This window comes from Vanellus vanellus (assembly GCF_965231255.1).
Source record: "Vanellus vanellus genome assembly, chromosome: 2".
Taxonomy (NCBI): Eukaryota; Metazoa; Chordata; class Aves; order Charadriiformes; family Charadriidae; genus Vanellus; species Vanellus vanellus.
In genome coordinates this window covers 94,325,654-94,344,725 of record NC_138906.1, presented here as the reverse complement: position 1 = coordinate 94,344,725, position 19,072 = coordinate 94,325,654, and the positions used below count along the sequence as shown (strand labels likewise).

The 19,072-nt window shown below is 40.4% G+C and overlaps 1 protein-coding gene across 1 annotated transcript in view; it reads left to right on the top strand.

Moving 5' to 3' along the window:
• The window catches only part of COBL (cordon-bleu WH2 repeat protein), a 164,372-nt gene that overhangs the window by 47,476 nt on the left and 97,824 nt on the right, over positions 1 to 19,072 (top strand). Inside the window, exons 3-7 of the mRNA XM_082479883.1 lie at positions 8,850 to 9,060; positions 9,820 to 10,048; positions 12,119 to 12,163; positions 14,551 to 14,645; positions 18,125 to 18,208. Coding sequence (XP_082336009.1) covers positions 8,850 to 9,060; positions 9,820 to 10,048; positions 12,119 to 12,163; positions 14,551 to 14,645; positions 18,125 to 18,208 — 664 coding nt within the window. The remainder of the gene's footprint in view (positions 1 to 8,849; positions 9,061 to 9,819; positions 10,049 to 12,118; positions 12,164 to 14,550; positions 14,646 to 18,124; positions 18,209 to 19,072) is intronic.

Below are 19,072 nucleotides of genomic sequence, written 5' to 3'. Positions count from 1 at the left end.
CTCATTCTACAAATACTGGAGGACAGAGCTCAGTACAGAGTATACATTATATGGAGCATAAAACTAATGTCATCACAGAAGGAATATTTTCACATAATTCTCAGTGAAAGAGACTTAAGTGATATTAATTGTGGGCTTATAGCTTGACATAAAGTGTGTCTCAAAAAAGACTGATGGTGTGAAATCAGTCCAAGTTGGTGAAACACGAAAGAGATGTTCTTAGAAGATGAACAGGGCACATAGAGTGGAAGGGTTAAAAATGGGCTTAACTAAATACTAAATAGAAGTCAGGTCAAAATTAGACTAGTTCAATGTAGACTTTAAAAAGAAAAAAAAATCTTACTATAATAATTTACAAAATTATTTATGTTGGAAGGGGTCACTGGAACTCACCTGCTCTAACTCCCTGCTCAGTGCCAGTCTCACAAGAACAGGTTGCTCAGGGCTGTCTCCAGGCAAGTTTGAATACCTCCAGGGAGAAGGTTTGCAAAGCTCGCTGTATCAGGGCTTGACCATCCTCCTGGTGAAAAAATGTTTCCTTTTACCTAAATGGGATTTCCCGTGTTGGCACTTGTCTCTTGCCTCTTGACCTCTTGCTGTTCACGGCTAAGAAGGGTCTGGCTCTGTAACCCTATGGATTGGTACTTATAGACAGCAACGAGATCTCCCTTCACCCTTCTCGTCTTAAGGCTCAACAAACCTAATCCTCTGCCTCTTCTTGTGTGTCATCTTGATGTTCCTTCTGTGACTTGCTCAATTATGGAAAATAAGAGCCAAATATACATAACCAAAATAAGAAAAGAAATAGAAAGCATGGATAAGTATTGGTTTAACATGCTTCCTGTACTTCTTTTGATGCAGTTTGCAATTTATATATACGTATACATTTCTGGTTGTGTAGGAAGACTTACAGTCTTTTCATGAAGTGCCTGCTGTGTTTGTAGCATGAGAAAATAATACTGACTAATGCTATTTTCTGTTTTTAAATGCAGATAGTGAAAGCGTCAGAGACTTCAGGTCACCCCCTTTACACTACTGTTTATCTTTTCCAATCAATTGTCACTTCAGATTCCTATTGTGTGCTTGACATTTACTTCAAGAAAGAAGATTCCTTACTTCAGTTTGAGATTTTTTTTCTGGGCGTTTGTTGCATGAAAGTAAAAAGTAATGGGGAAGTCAATGTAATTTGATAGAGTACAACTTTATCCTACGCATTTATTTCCTGATGTATCAGGCTGTGTTTTAAAATGGATTTTGTTGTGTAATCCAAGGAGATTAGGCCAAACCACACCCAAACCAACTCAGCCTCTTAAATGGTAGACATCTTTGCTGTATTTTACTGGTGAACAACAGGACACGTGATCCGACATGCTAAGACTCAGTCAGGACTTCAGCCTGATAAATATTGCTGAAAAAATAGTTATTCTTTACTGGCCGGAAGTGGTGTTAAATGTCAAACAGCTTAGTAATAGATTATCAGGACAGAGCCAGAATACTCTCCTTTGCTAAGAATAGTTGTCTGGACCATCTTGTCTGAATCTTAAATTGGGTTCATCTTCCAGTTTCATTTCTGTGCTGTAGCATTTGCTTGTCGGTCCTTACCGTTTGGTGTCTGTCACGTAGTGTTTGGTCTCTCCACTCAATATTTCAGCAACATGTTATTAAAATCAGAAAGTAATGTGTTTCTTAGCTGAGTAGTTGGAAAGGCAGGAGACATTTAACTTCTTCATTTCAGCTTTAGATTTGATCATAGAATCATTTAGGTTGGAAAAGACCTCTAAGATAAAGTCCAACCATAAACCTAACACTGCCAAGTCCACCACTAAACCATGTTCCTTAGCGCCATGTCTACCCATCTTTTAAATACCTCCAGGGATGGTGACTCAACCACTTCCCTGGGCAGCCTGGTCCAATGCTTGATAACCCTTTCGCTGAAGAAATTTTTCCTAATATCCATCACAAACCTCCCCTGGCACAACTTGAGGCCGTTTCTTCTTGTCCTATTGCTTGTCACCAGGGAGAAGAGACCGACCTCCACCTCTCTGCAACCTCTTTTCAGGTAGTTGTAGAGAGTGAAAAGGTTTCCCCTCAGCCTCCTCTTCTCCAGACGAAACAACACTAGTTCCCTCAGCTGCTCCTCATAAGACTTGTTCTCCAGACCCTTCACCAGCTTTATTGCTCTTCTTTGGACTCGCTCCAGCACCTCAACGTCTGTCTTGTAGTGAGAGGCTCAAAACTGAACACAGGATTTGAGGTGGGGCCTCACCAGTGCTGAGTACAGGGGCACAATCACTTCTGTAGACTTGCTGGCCACACTGTTTCCTTAATGATCAGATCTGCCTGAATTTCAAAATAGGGTATGCTCTCCACCAGGTCTCAAAAGCAGGTTAAAACAAAGTGCAGATATGTCTGGAAAAAGATGGAAACAAGGGAAGGACTTACTCTTTGCATCTTCCAAGAGCCGTATTCCGCCCAAGGTTAGAAAGAAAGTAGGTCTAGATTAGTAGATGGCTCAGTACCATTATCTTGCTGAGTTTAGTGGCTCTTTTCTGTGTGTGGCATATACGTGGAGTTACTTGAAATAAAACTCCCATTTAAAATCAAGTTGAACTGTATTACAGTTTAGAAGGAAAAATTTTCAAGTTAGTGAAATTGAAATCTAATATAAGAATAACTTCATTGCAAGGACTTCCGAGCTCTCTTACTTCTCTGGAAACACAGGTATTTGTAATTTTGTTTGTACAATTCTGCTTTGTTTTGTTTGGTTTTTTTTTTTACCCTTTTGAAGTTTTGTGGAAATTATTTTCTAAAATTTACATTTGGGGAAGAGCATACTATTAACTTTGAAGTTGTTTCAAAAGCTTCAGAGATACTGCTTAATTTGTACTCTTAAATGGTACAGATGAAGCCTGGGGATGCTTTTATGGAACAGTTGTGTATTCTGAGCAGCATGGCTCAGGATGGGATGTTGCAGACTCTTTAAGTGTTACATTTAACATATACCTGCTCTGTAATCAACAATAAGATGAACCTCAAATTTGGCTGGATTTTTAAATTGTTCATTGTCTGGAAAAATTTGTTTAACTTGCATGATTGTCTGCAACTTATTTTCTCAGCTGCTGTGGATTCTAATCTTGTTGCAATTGTGGTAATGGTGCTGCTGAACATATTTCATAATTTCAGTGGAAGGTGCACAGAATCATAAACTGTTCTTTTGACGAACTGTATTTCTTTTTGAAATGCTTTTTCAAGTACTCTTTTTTTTAAAAACAAAAAAGTGGTTTTAATAAAATAGTTTACATGAGGTAAGATAACTGTCCAAATTTGAATGAATTATGACAATATTATGTACTACAGAAATATATTAATGCTCCACTTTAAATAGAAGTGTCTGGTGCATAGAACACCATGTATTGCGGTTCTGCCAGGTTATTTGCTTTTTTCTGGAACAGTAGTAATAAGGCTGAAGGGGAAAGAAACACATGCAAATTTCACCTTAAAAGAAATATGTCTGTAAACAGACAAGCTGAGATCTGTATCAGACGGACTGACACTTTGTTAAATGCTCACTGCTGCACAGCAGAATGAATATGCATATAAATATCAGTGTAGGTTGAGGTTCTCCTAGAGTTTTGACTTATTAGATGTAAATGTTTCTGTTGGTTTTTGGCGTGTTACCTATGAATTAAATGTGGTTGTGAAATACAGAATCACAGAATAGTCAGGGTTGGAAGGGACCTCTGGAGATCACCTAGTCCAACCCCCCTGCCAGAGCAGGGTCACCTACAACAGGTTGCACAGGACAGCGTCCAGACGGGTTTTGAATGTCTCCAGAGTGGGAGACTCCACAACCTCTCTGGGCAGCCTGTTCCAGTGCTCCACTACACTCAAAGTGAAGAAGTTCCTCCTCATGTTAAGATGGAACTTCCTATGTTCAAGCTTGTGCCCATTACCCCTTGTCCTATCAATGGGCATCACTGAAAAAAGACTCCTCCCATCCCTCTGGCATCTTCCCTTTAAGTATTTGAAAGCATTAATAAGATCCCCCCTCATTCTTCTTTTCTCTAGACCAAGAGACCCAAGTTCCTCAGCCTTTCCTCATATGAAAGATGTTCTAATCCCCTAATCATCTTCATAGCCCTTTGCTGGACCCTCTCCAGCAGATCCCTGTCTTTCTTGAACTGGGGAGACCAGAACTGGACACAGTACTCCAGATGCGGCCTCACCAGGGCAGAGTAGAGGGGGAAGATGACCTCCCTTGACCTGCTGGCCACACTCTTTTTGATGCACCCCAGGATGCCATTGGCCCTCTTGGCCACCAGGGCACATTGCTGGCTCATGGTCATCCTGTTGTCCACCAGGACTCCCAGGTCCCTTTCCACAGAGCTGCTCTCCAGCAGGTCAGCCCCCAACCTGTACTGATGCATGGGGTTATTCCTCCCCAGATGCAGTACCCTACACTTGCCCTTGTTGAATTTCATTAGGTTCCTCTCTGCCCAACACTCCAGCCTGTCCAGGTCATGCTGTATGGTGGCACAGCCTTCTGGCGTGTCAGCCACTCCTCCCAGTTTAGTGTCATCAGCAAACTTGCTGATGGTACACTCTATCCCTTCATCCAGATCATCGATGAATATATTGAACAGGACTGGACCCAGTACTGACCCTTGAGGGACACCACTTGTTACTGACCTCCAACTAGACTCTGCACCACTAACCACAACCCTCTGAGGTCTATCTGTCAGCCAGTTCTCAATCCACCCCACTGTCCATTCATCTAGCCTGCACTTCCTAAGCTTGCATGTGAGGATGATGTGGGAGACGGTGTCGAAAGCCTTGCCAAAGTCAAGGTAGACAACATCCACTGCCCTCCCACCCATCTAGTCACTTCATCATAGAATGCTATCAGATTAGTCAGACACGACTTCCCCTTAGTGAATCCATGTTGACTACTTCTGATAACCTTCTTTTCATCCAGGTGCTTTGAGATGACACCCAGCACAAGCTGTTCCATCATCTTTCCAGGGATGGAGGTGAGGGTGACCGGCCTGTAGTTTCCCGAGTCATCCTTCTTGCCCTTTTTGAAGACTGGAGTGACATTAGCTATCCTCCAGTCCTCAGGCACCTCACCTGTCCTCCAGGACCTTTCAAAGATGATGGAGAGCGGCCCAGCAATGACTTCCCCCAGCTCCCTCAGCACTCGAGGGTGCATCCCATCAGGCCCCATGGATTTGTGGATATCCAGTTTATCTAACTGATCTCTAACTTCCTCCTCATCAACCAAAGGAAAGTCTTGCTCCCTCCAGACTTTCTCTGTTACCTGCAAAGTCTGGGTTTCCCGAGGACTGGCCCGAACAGTGAAGACAGAAGCGAAGAATGCATTTAGCAACTCCGCCTTCTCTGCTTCATCTGTCACCACGGCACCTGTCTCGTTCAACAGCGGGCCCACATTTTCCCTAGTTTTCTTTTTGTCTCCTATATACTTAAAGAAACCCTTCCTGTTGGCCTTGACATCCCTCGCCAGGTTCAATTCCAAGGCTGCCTTGGCTTTCCTTGTTTCCTCCCTGCATACCCTGACAGCATTCTTGTATTCCTCCCAAGCAGTCAGCCCCTTCTTCCACCTATTGTAAACTCCCTTCTTCCACCTGAGCTTTTTCAGAAGGTCCCTGCTCAGCCATGCAGGTCTCCTTCCCTTGCCTGATTTCTTTCTCTTTGGGATGCACTGATCCTGAGCTTGGAGGAAGTGACGCTTTAAATAGCAGCCAGCTCTCTTGAGCCCCCTTACCCTCTAGAGCCCTCTCCCATGGGATTTCTCCAAGCAACTCCTTGAAACGATCAAAGTTAGCCCTCCTGAAGTTTAAGGTTTCAACTCTACTTGTCATTTTGTTTATACTACACTTAATCCTGAATTCTATCTTCTCATGATTGCTGCAGCCCAGTCTGCCCCCAACCTTTACATCCTCCACCAGTCCCTCTTTGTTTGTCAGTACCAGGTCCAGTAGAGCACCTTTCCTTGTAGGCTCCTCCACCACCTGAGTCAAAAAGTTGTCATCAATGCACTGGAGGAACCTCCTGGACTGTACACGCCTAGCTGTGTGGCCTTCCCAGCAGATATCATGGTAGTTGAAGTCCCCCATGAGAATCAAGGCCTGTGATTGTGAGGCGATTTTCACCTGTCTGTAGAAGGCCTCATCAACTACCCCATCCTGATCAGGTGGCCTGTAATAGACACCCACAACAGTGTCTCTCATATTACCCTGCCCCTTGATCCTTACCCACAAGCTCTCAACTTGCTCTTCATCTGCTCCCAGGGAGAGCTCAATACATTCCAGTTGCTCTCTCACATAAAGAGCAACTCCACCGCCTCGCCTCGCTGGTCTATCTTTCCTAAAGAGAACATAGTCCTCCATGACAGTGTTCCAGTCATGTGAGCCATCCCACCATGTCTCAGTAATTGCAATGAGATCGTGGTCCTGTGACTGCACACAGATCTCTAACTCCTCCTGTTTATTCCCCATGCTACATGTGTTGGTGTACAGGCATTTCAGGAAAGACAATGAGTGTGTAGGTTTTGCCCTTGAGGCCTTCTGATTCTCAAAATCAGAATCTCAAAATACAGACATTTGCAACTTCAGGACAGTGCCAGAATAACTCATCATGAAATGACCTGATACAATTTTGATTTAGACACTACACGTTTCTATTTAGATGCTCTCTGTGGTAGCAGTTACCACAGTGCTCTATTTTTCTGAAGCCTTCTATACATATTAATGACATCTGTTTTCCTTGTTTGATCTTCAGTCATCATCTTCTCGCTGTGTTCTTCTCTTTGCAATGCGATCACCTAGTTCAAATTTTTCACACTTGCCGCTATTTCAGCTCACACTGCATAACTCAGTAAAACCTGAAATAGTTTATTTTAAAGAAGGTCCTTTCTCATCTCTTGTGTGGGAAGAGCTGCCGCCTACATATGTTTTAGCCTTTCCCCTGCTAATAAGGGGTCATTCTTGTTTTCCATTCTCGTTTTATTTCTCTGCTATTAGCTCTCCAGGGTTCTTCACCAACTTCTTGAGCAGTTGTTGGCCAACAACATATATATGGAAAGGACATGGGCATCCCCCCACCCTGAGAAGTATCCCAGATGCTGACAGCTTGCACTTGGAGAGCAGTTCTTGAGCTACAGCTGTAATGGTGATAGCTAGTAGCCTGTGAAGGATTTTATTTTATTTAAATTTGCTTGCATTTTGAATCTATATACGGTTTTCCAGTTTACATATTAGAAGAGATGCCAGTTCCTTTGGCAAATACGCTGTCTGTGGACTTATTTTCACTTCTGCTAGAAGAAAATTATCTTATATATGTGACAGGCTTCAGGTATGGCTGGTAATTTTTTTCAACTTTTGTTGTTTGGTTGATGACAGACATTGGTTTATGAAACAAGAACTTTTCAGAAACATAACCAGTTTTAATAAACCTGTCTTCTCCAATCCTGGATGGAATTTTAGGGAGGAAGATTAAAAAAAAAAAAAAAAAGAACACTTCACTACCATGGTAAAGGAGAATTTGTGGAGTGTGGAGGAACATATTTCACATCTGCTTTGTCAGGCAGTATCAAGCTCTAGTAAATGTTGAGTTACTGACACAAAACGGAGTACCCCCATGCAGAGGCATGGTATAAGAGAGGGGTAGTGACTGACTCTTTTAACTTCATGGTTTAAGAATCACATCTGCAGTAAGGTTTCTCGATAATGCAAACACTTTAAAGTTGTTTTTTATACTGGGTTAATATCCTCACCAAAACAAATATGGGAGAGATCTCTTGTACTTGGAAATACTGCTGGTGTCAAATGGATTGGTAGGAAGGGGGAGAAAACTCAAAGTTGTAAGCTAGGAAAAAAAAAATCCTGTCTACCTTTTGTTCCAGATTTAAGTGCTCCATTTTGAGTTGCATTGTGTGGTGGTTCTAATCTAGGTAGAGTTTATTGTACCATGAGTGCATTATTTATTTATATCTCGACCTGTTGGAGCGGGTCCAGAGGAGGGCCATGAAGATGATCAGAGGGATGGAGCACCTCTCCTATGAGGACAGGCTGAGAGAGTTGGGCTTCTTCAGCCTGGAGAAGAGAAGGCTTCAGGGAGACCTTACTGCAGTCTTCCAGTTCCTAAAGGGGGCCTACAGGACTTTTTACTAGGGCACGTAGTGATAGGACGAGGGGGAATGGCTTTAAACTGGAAGAAGGTAAATTTAGATTAGATATTGGGAAGACATTTTCACTCTGAGGGTGGTGAGGCACTGGAGCAGGTTGCCCAGAGAAGTGGAAGCTTCATCCCTGGAGGTGTTCAAGGCCAGGCTGGATGTGGCCTTGGGCAACCCAGTCTAGTGAGAGGTGTCCCTGCCTCTGGCAGGGGGGTTGGAAATCGATGATCTTTAAGGTCCCTTCCAACCTAAACCATTCTGTGATTCTATGATCTTTTCTTCCTGTTAAAGAACATTGGGTTTGAATTGGAGAATTTAATGTATGGAATTAGCATGTTAGATGAGATGCACTTTGTCTGCTCTTGGCTTATGTTTGTTAGTGCTATTATTGGCACTGTTGTCTGCCTCTTAGTGAATAGTTAATTGCTAGCTCATGAACAAACACTGAAGTGTGAATGTATTTAATTCCTAACATTTTATCTGGTCTGTTTAGCATTTCAAAGCATTAGCACTGTTCCCTCCCAAAGATGGTTAACTAGTGACATGTCCACAGCTTGTATTATCTTTTTTTCTCCCCTATTAAAACTGAGGTAAACTTTTTAGCAACTGTGTTTTTTTTTCCTCATGCTAATGGTGAATGCATTCTTCCCTGCAGTAAAGCTGTGATGGACCTATTGGTTGATTTATGCAGCCATTATCGCTTAAATCCATCCCAACATAGTCTTGAATTGAAGTCTTCAGGAACTCAACAACCTCTGAGTTACAAGCCAAACACTTTGATAGGAGCACTGGATGTACAGACAGTACTTCTGAAAGAGAAGGTTCCAGAAGAGAAGACAAAGCGACCTCTGCCAAGGGTCCCTGAGGTCAGTACTCTGTAGGGCTAAAGTGGTGCCATGAAACTTCATTTAATTACTATGATTTCAAGCAGTTCTTCCAATCTTTGTGTCATCAAACCAGACGGGAGTGACTTGAGATAGACTATAACCTGCTTTACTAGCTTAACTTATTTGCACGTAGACTGGTAGGTGCCAGTCTGGACTCCAGCATTTAGACAAAATGTTATGTTGCACATGGTTGGATAGATGGAAATCTGTTCTTACAAAGACCCTTGACTGAAGACTGGGGTGATTGAAATTTGCAGCAGTGGCTGAAAAGAGGGTTGTGAGATTATGTGGAGGTAGGTAGGGGCTTGATGGTATTTTGTTTGCCATCTTTATTGAAGACACATGAGAAGACTGATTGTTAATAAATGTATTTCACAGGATTGTGAAGATTCAGAAGTAGCCACTTTCCAAATATGTTTGCTGAAATTTTTATTATTCTGAATCATTATACCTAATTACACTGTTACGCCTTCCAGAGTAGTACTTGTAAACATTCACAAATTCCTGCTGTCTCCGATTCCTTTTCCTTATTCGCCTGTTCTTGTGAATGTCTCCTTAGTGATAAGGAAGTTCTGAGATTTATATTTTTTTAAATAATATTTTTTGCAATAGTATGCGTGTGGGGTAGGTTTGCCTAGGAGGAGTCAAGACAATATGGAAGTCCTCAATGCCTTTCTCATTGCAAGAGGGCGTAGCCATCACGGAGGGAGGGCTGAGAGTTTGTGTTTGTTTCTGCAGAAATCTGTGAGGCTGGTAGTGAACTACCTGAAGACGCAGAAGGCTGTGGTTCGAGTTAGTCCAGAGGTGCCTCTCCACAGCATCATCCCAGCCATTTGTGAGAAGTGTGAAGTCAGTCAAGAGCACGTTGTTCTTCTGCGAGATGGCATCACTGGGGAGGAGCTGGAGCTTACCAAGTCCTTGGAGGAGCTGGGGATAAAGGAACTGTATGCCTGGGACAGAAAAAGAGGTGAGCTGAGACGGAAAGCGGTCACTGCAGGGTTAGATGATGTGCCAGCAATATTACGGGCAGCTAAAAAGCATTTGTACTCTCATTCCTTTGGGGCTCAGCTGAAACAGCAGAGTGACATCTCAGTCTGGAGAGCAGTGTGGGTTTGTTCAGTGAGCCATGCCCAGAGTGACAGCCAGGATAGCAGCATGCCCAGCCGTTCCTGGCTGCTTCCAGGCCCTGCGCCAGGCTGGGCTGGCCTCTGACAGGTTGCGCTGCAGGTTGGCCTGGGGCAGGGCAGAAGGAGGAGCTTTGCAACCTCCTGTAGCTGCTGTCAGTACAGGTGTGTGTAACACGGGGGCCTTGGCCAGGCATAGCTTGTCACGTACCTGTGCTGTGTTGAAGAGAAAGAAAGAAGAGACATGCCATAGTCATGGCAGCTGCGAAAGCTGAGAAGCAGAGGCGACAGACCAGAGCTTATGAGAAACAGACTGTGGATAGATTCAGAGGCTGTTCCTCCAAACAGTGATGGTTTAGTGAAGAGGAGCTAAGAGGTATTTGTATTTAAAATTTTGTTCTCTTGTTTATTCACCCTCACTTTCTGTTCTTGCAGATGGTACTATAGCAGCAGCTTCTTGGGCTTGAGTTTTATCAGCCTGATTGTTTATTCAAATAGCATAATTATGCAATGTGCTTTAAAATATACCTGCTTTAAAAACACACATTGACAAGCGCTACTTCCTTTGAGGTCAGAAAGTGATATTCATTAAAATTGTCTCCTGCAGTTTGTCTCAATCGTTATCACTTCCAGCACAGTAAATGTCCTTATTTATTCTTTAGATAACGTCAGTCTTGTAGGTGCTGAGCAGCAGGCTTATTTTTTATTTATACAGTTACTTATTTATGTTGACGTTCTGTCTCTTCTTTCAAACTCCTCTGGTAAGTGACAGTTCTACCTCTGTGTGAGTCAAATTTCAATGAGTTTAGACTTTTAAGTAAACTAAATGTCTCCTTTTCCTTTGAATTGTTAGGCTGCTCAAAAAAGTGGCTGACAACCTGTCATAACTCAAATGCATGTTTGGTTTTTTTAAGATGAGTTTACTGTAATTAAGCTAACCATTTTGGAGCAACATATTGAACATGCAGACTATTCAACAGGATTCATTCGGCATACTTCAGGGACAACTTATAGAGTAATTAACCTAAGCCTTCCTTAAACTCTTTTCCTTTAAAATTAAAGTGATGGTATACGTACTGGTGCAGTATCAGTTCTCAGATCTGGTTGTAGCCTGTGCAGTCAAAATCAAGACTTTACTGCAAGGCTGGGTTTACAGCAGCAAATTATGTCATACTTCACAGTACGCTGCTCTCTGCATCAGGATTTTTTCTATATTTTACTCTTTTTTAACCTTTCAGTATGTGTTTCATTATGATAAAATCCCCCTGATTCTGAGGGTTTTTCAGCCTTTTCTGCCTTTCTCTTACTCTGCACTATGGTGTCTGATGAGAAAACCAGTAAATACACATAAAATTTACAAACGGTTTTCTTTGCTTTAGCAAATTCCTTCTTCTCATTTGTGATTTCCAAGAGGAATAATCCCATTGGTTTCAGTAGCAGTTGATCTATGAATTGTTCATTGAGTAGATGTCCAGTCTGGTTAGTTATCAGAACAGACAGATTTTTAAAACACATTTCCACTGTCAAGAAAGGCCTCAGACGTCTGAGGTCTAAGCATAGACTGTGCTTGTAAGAGCAGGTTCTAGAAAAACTTTGTGATTGCAGTTCTCTCTTTCCCTGAAACAGAAATACCAAGTGCTGAAGGATTATTAAAAGACAAGCTCTGCTGCCACCTGCTTACATAATTCGATTTTGCAGTTGAAGCAGCTTCACCAGTGAATCGGGAATGAATACAAACGCAGCTGAACTGCTTCTAGTAGTAGCTCTGCAAGTCTGTTGTTAGTCAACATTTTTTTTTCTGTAATGCTTAGGAAAACAAATACTAGGAGTAATGAATTGCTATTGTGGCTTACGAGGCAGTATTAGAAGTTTAATATGTCTTCTCTTGTCCTTTCATTGCCTGCCTTTTCCAGTTCCTCCATCAAAAACTCAGTCTGAACCTTCTCTGAATTACAGAGGTACTGTACAATGCTGCTGAGGGAAAACCATCTTCCTGTTATGTTTAATGTGGGGTTGGTAGATGGGTCTTTTGAGTGTCATGTAAAATGCTGTTGAGAAACAAGCTATTTTCACAATCTGTATTGTCTATTGCACAGTGTTGTTTACAGTGTTTGCAATTTTGCTCAGAATAAACACATTTCTGTGCATACTGCTTCTTCAGTAATTGCCATTAAAATGCCAGCAATTAACAAATCTTGTCATTTAACTGTTGTGTGCTATGTTGTGTTTCTATACAGGTTCCAAGCCTTTTCATGTTACCTAAAGCATGATTAGTTGAATTTCAGAAATACTAACATTTCAGAGGTCTCTCTGGTTCTAAACTTATATAGTAGCAAAGACAGAATATTTTGAGATCTATGACATCTTCCACTGATTTCAGTTTACTTGCAATGAAGCATTTTAATACCAAACGGATGTATACATATTGGATAACTCTGAATAGATGCTGACTTCTAAATTGCTACACTAGGTGGCGTTTCATTAGATCACATTGGTGCTTCTGCTTCTAGTTAAACAGAAAAGAATATGTAGTGTATCCTCCCCCCCCCCCCCCCCCCGAGTCTGTTATAATACATTGCTTAAATTAATTATCCTCAAGAAAGGTATGGTTGATATGTGACTGGCTTTACTTCTTTGCATTGCTAGTAAACACAACATAACCAAAATAAAACTGTGGGTAAAGTGTTTAAATTTTCAGGAAGGAAGGAAGTCCATCTCCAGTAAGCAGTGACAGCCATTGACCAAATCTTAGCTATTGCCTCTTGGCTACACTAATGCCAGCGCTTTTCCCTGTAGTCCTCTGTCATTACTTGCTATGGTTTCCTCTTATATAGAGCGTAATACTGGAGAGTATATCTACTGTATTTATTTAAGAAAAATTGATCCAAATTAATAAAGATTCTGTGTTGTTTTGAGATGATATGCTGTGTTTAAAGTCCCAATTTATTGTGATTATACAATGTTTAATGGTAATGTTGTTGATCAGCTGGTACCGACACTGCTTATGCTAGCCTTTCATCATTACTGTTCATAGTTGAAAACTATGTGAGCCCACGTGAGCATACTGTATGCCCCACATCTAGTTGCAGCCCAGTCCTGAGCAGAAAAACAGCAGGTTTTGGTGAATAAGCGTAGGCAGCACTTAGTATTTGAGGAAGGTGTTATTTTATTACTGTATTATTTTGCAGTGGAGTTGCCGCCTTTCTTAAGGATAGTTTGTCCATGTTTTCATCTGGGTTCATCATCTTTACTCTTCTACTGTGCCTTGAACTACTGTGTGTGCTTAACACCTTCTAACACCTGACATTGTTGATATGTGAAGTGATATGTGTGAAAATCATGTGCTTTGTGTGAAATGCAAATCAGTTTCCAGGAATTCTGGCATGAGTTTTTTTGTAAAGTAAACCTTTATTTTGTGGCAGCAAACAAGTAATTTTGCATTTGCTTCTCAACTGTTATTAAACAAATAAAGATAATATTTACAAGAGAAAGCAATTTTTCTCTGTATGTTAGACTTTCTGTGTACTAGTGGAATACTCTGATGTGCTTGGAACCAGGGAGAAATCTTTAAAGCATTACTCAGTGTCCATTTAAAAAAGTGGGAGAGCTTTACAGTCTGTATATTGAATGTCAAACCAATGTTTTTTCCCTGTAATACATGACCTTATGTTGCTCATCCAGCTTAGCTGGTGTGGAGGAAATTGAAGGTTCAAGGTCGACATGCATGTTAGAGCTCTTGCAGCCTGAAATGCATATAAACTTGCCTCTCTCCCCATCTGAAGTAAAAGCACCAAGAACGAGAAAAGATGGCCATGACCAGCTGGTTTAAGTTCTAAGGAGAGCCCTTTTTCCAGGCAAAAGGTCTCTTTCCTCTTCATGGAGCTTTATCCAAATCCACACTGAGAGTCTTTTAATTAAGAAAATGTTAAGTCAGGCCTGTGGATTGTTAAAGATACTCACCGTTGTCTTTTTAAAACATTTTTTTTTTTTTTTTTTAGGTATTAGAGTACTCCACAAGTCTTAAGTGAGACCTCTAATAAGCATTTCTAAAGACTAAGCAACTTGCTCATGTTTTGCCTTTTAATAAGTATTACTATATCGGGATCAAAAACTTATTGAAGTATATTAAATTATTTGATTTGTTTCCATTAGATTTTGGAACAAACTCAAAACAAATAAAAGTTTGATGAAAAAGAAACTGTGGGATCTGCTAGGTACTTAGATAATTCAGTTCATAACATCGCCAGCTCAAAAAATACAGCATGAATCCTGGACGTTTTAAAATACTGGTCTTCTAATTCTTTTTTTCAGAAATGTAAAAAATATTCCATTGTAATTGTTTCAGAACCAAGTCGAAAGGCTTCAGTAAGCAATGATGCAATAGAAAAAGAAAAGACAAGACTTCTGGGACTGTTTAAAGCTGATAGAAGAAGCAGCAAGGTAAGTGTTCAGCCCTGTGCTACCTCACTAAAGAGAATTATTTTGTTTCCAGATGTATTTTGTCTGTGGGTGGTGGTATTTGTTTGTTTTTTTTTTTCTGTTTTCTTTCTTTCTTTTTTTTTTAACCTTCCAAGGAGTAATCTGTTAGCAGATGCATAAACTATGTTTAATCAGTGCAGCCTGATGGAGATACCACCTGCTTATTGAAGGAGTCAGGCACGTTGACCGCTTAAATTTTCTTTTTTTAAATGCTGTGGGTTCGGTAGGTGTTAACAAAGGGCAGTAGCTTCAAGCAGCTCATGTCCACTTATTAGTAGTGCTCAGATTACAAAATGCATTTAAGAAAGGACTGATGTAATATAGAACACATTAAGATATCAAGTCTAAGTGTTTTATTAACTTTTCTGTGCATGGGTGATAAGCTGTTTTAAAGCGCTTATACCTTTAGGCAGCTCTATTTGGTCATGCTATTGCCATCTCCAGGTCTAAAACCAATGAATCAGGTGTAGAAGAAATAACTTGCAGGACTAAAAGGAGTAATAAACTGGAGGATCATTATCTGCTGGGGAGCACGTTAGGCATTTTTAACTTTGTTTTTAATCTTGATTTGGAAAAAATAAAAAAGAAATTTTATATAAAATAATTTTCTTTTGTTGAGATGTGTTTGTGAAAAATGTGTCATTTATCACAGAAATGAAATATAGAAAAACTTTCTAAATCAAGAATGTATAAAAAATACCAGGCTTTTAACTTCATACTTTCTGCATCTTGCACTACAAATATCAGTGTCGACTGATTTTGATTATAAAATATTTAATACTCTGGGGTGTCAGTGTAAAAAGAGAATTATCTTTTGTCTGGTTTGAAAATCCCTCCAAGGCTTTTGCAGTGGAAACACAAAATGTGTGTCTGATTAACTGGTACTAAGAAACATGTGCTTGTTGTTGGTGTTTCACTTACCCTTCTACTCTTGTCAGTCATGTTTTTAAAACTGTGAAAGTTTTCCAAAATCTTTATTAGTTCTGTGCCCTTTTGATGATGGTTGAATTTGGAGTGCTTTTGCTAGGCAATAGCTTCCTTTATGGACACTGGGAATTACTGTGTTGAAAAATCGTATCTGTCATGGATACTGAGCTATTCTTAACATCTTATAAAGGACACATATTCTATGAGATAGTCATTTTGAGTGTTTATTCTCCATAAGAAAACATTTCCCATTTAGAAGGGAACAAGAGCATAGCTGGAGCAATAATGCTGTATCTGCTTGGAAGAGTCAAGTAAACAAGGGAGTTCAGCTTGAGCCTCTATAGAGCACGCTGCGGGGCTGTAGTTCCTCTGGAAGAACCAAATGTATTATGGCATACAGTTTCTGCATTATAATTTGTCACAGTATCACAGTATGCTAGGGATTGGAAGGGACCTCAAAAGATCATCTAGTCCCATCCAATCTTGTCCTCTGATTCCATTTTCCTGAACTTTGGTATGAGGTGTGGGCTTGTGGAGTTCTGACCCATGAAATAGCTCTGATTTAACTTGTAAAATATTTACTCTTGCAACCTTAGAAAAAGTTGCTATGAAGCATTCCATTTCTGTAGTTACTGCAGTGGGTTGCTCACTGCTGAGCTTGGGATGAATGTCCCAAGATTGCAAACTCCTCTCCTTTTTTCTATTCTCTTCCTCATGCTTGTTAATCAGAGACATCGGAGGTGATACTCTGAGGGTTTTTAAAATACAAATTTTAATAGATGCTGAGGATATTGAGGATCAATTAACAAGTTACAAGTAGTAATTGACATGAGGAAAAGTAGGAACTGTACAAACAAGTACGAGAAACAGCTTCTAAATCTGAGGTAAAGGTGTAAGTCTTTCTTGCTGCTAGTTCTGACCAGTTAACTGACTTTTCTTGGTCATTTCTTTATTGGACTCTTACTTTCAAATGACAAATACTCTGTAGGAAAAGAAACTAAAGCAACCACTTTGTTTAGTCCAGCAAGGAAGTCCTTGTTGCCTTTTCAATACAAACTTCTAGGAGCTTGAACCCAAATAGAGGGAGGAATTACTGAGAACTGAAGAATAGTGCAACACATGGGAGCAAGTAGGTGTGTTAACTGGCTATAATACATCTGACTTGGTGTTGTGGAAGATTTCTAGCCAAAACAGCAGTGACACTGCTGAACAGACTTAGTTAGCAGAATGCAGGCAAATTAATTAAGTTCTTTTAAGGAAGGATTCAGTAGGTTTATGAAGGGATTATATGATGGGATGCCCTGTGATTTCAGGGCACTGGAATCAAAGGCCGAAAGTTCCTAAACTCTGCTCTTTACAGTTATTCTTACATTTTTACTCCTCTGCAACACTTAATTTGATTCTGCTTATTTGTTTGCTTTTTTTTTTTTTCTTTGTTTGCATTATGATTTGCAGTGATTCTCTGTGTGTGTGTATGTATGTGGTCAGGCATAGTCTGTATTTTAGAACTAGTTGATAGCAAGAATTGTCCTAAGTCTTGCACAGTAGTAGCACTGCAGAGTTGCATGCATTTACAAGGGGAAGGCACTTTCTTTTGCAAGGGAAGAAGAGTATCAGCCTCTGTTGCAAACTGTCCTGGATCAGGTGTCACTGCACACTACAGGCCTATGCTCAGATTTCCATGCCCACACACACACTTTTTTTCTCAGCTAGCTCACTGAAAGCAATAATTGTGGTATGGCAATACACTAGATCTAACTTTTTTCAAAAACTTTCTCCTATATTAAAAACACTGTAACACAGAATGAAAGCAGAGTCCTGTTCTCATGGTTAATACAAATTTGTTGAAAGTATTTCTTTGCTTAACTTTGTACTGGCAGGCTTAATGCCAGATCAGGTATCATCTTGTTCTCTCCATTCTAATTTTATGCTGGATCAGTTACCCTCTGTTCTCCTGCATCTGGCATAAAAAGCATAAAGGTGGCATGAACTCCGTATCTTTTTGATGTGAAACGTAGTCATCTGCCTGAGGCTAAATCCAGATCAAATCGGCAGTGCTAAGCAATCCAGTAGAGCAGAGGTCCTGGGGAGATTCTCATGGGATCTAGGCTTAAATAGGTTATATGCTAGCACACAGAAACAGTCCCATCATTGACAAGTGGCAGGGAAGAAGTTCTCTGCTTATTCACCTGTGTCTGTGGGTATAGCAGAGACTTGCAGTCTGGTCCCTAGTGCTACAGGAGTTGCTTACTACCTGTTTTCCTCCTTGCCCAAGAATTTTTCTGTTTCTTTATATTCTTGTTCTTAAATCTTTCTGCTAATGGATTTCTTAGGGCCTTGCCTACATCAGAGAAATTTTGCAGACTACTTCGTAGTGTCTCAGCAATCAGGTCCAGCACTTCTGAGACGGTTTGTCTTGGTTCTGTGATGAGGTTTTAGGCTTTGCTCTGGCATGTATTTGCTGCTTTGTTTTCCTTTGCTGCTGCTCTGTAGGATACCTGTTTGTGTTGCAGACAGAAGAACACTTGAGGATGAACAGAGATTGTGATGAGGAGGATGTTTTTAGTTCTGCATCTACAAGTGAAGGAAGCTTGGATGTAAGTACTAACATGGCTTGTAGATGCTATTGCATTCCTGTTAGATCCTGCAGTTTGAATAACCAGAAACCACTGCTATTCCTGATGCTTGGCCAAGTAGAAGTAGAAATAGCTTAGTTCTTAGCAGGCTTAGTTACATGAGTGCACAGTTTGCGTGTCTTGATGAAGATAAAATGCAATGCACTGTCTTCAAATAAAACTTGCTAGCTTCACTATAAATAAAATTTCTTGCGAAGTTAAATCCTAAGCAGTTGTGAGCAAAAAGTGTTTTAACCAAGGACATAAGTGTTGTGACTGTAAGGCAGTGACAGTCCTGCATAATGCGAGAGTATGTTTGCCTTATCAGTGACATTTACAGGGCGCTTTTTTTTTTTTATAAAACTGCCCCTCTCATTTTTGTCCTTTAACATGTCTTTTGCAGCATGGCAGCATTCCATTTGTTTTAATTTAATTTAAGGGATTTAATTTTTTTCCCTTTCCTCTTGAGAGCCATTTTTCAGTATTGATGTCTTTCACTTCTGTCTTGACACCTGTATTTGTATGAACACTGATCCTGCTAAGACATAAGTATGTACTTAAATAAATGTATTGACATAGTTCCATTTAATTTGGTACTATTCTGTTAAAGCTTGCAAAAGATGTATAAAATAAGTCTAACAGATTCACTCAGCAGCACAGCAGGTCCATCTTTTGAACAGGCTAGGTGGGCTTTAAGGAAAAGATCAACAATTGTGACAGGTGAAAAATTCTAAAATACTGTAAACGTGGCATAGATAGTTGGCATAGATAACTTGTATTAACTTAAAATAAAATTCAAGTGGAAACTTTGAGACCATTGATCTTTCTAAGTAATTCTTTATTCAA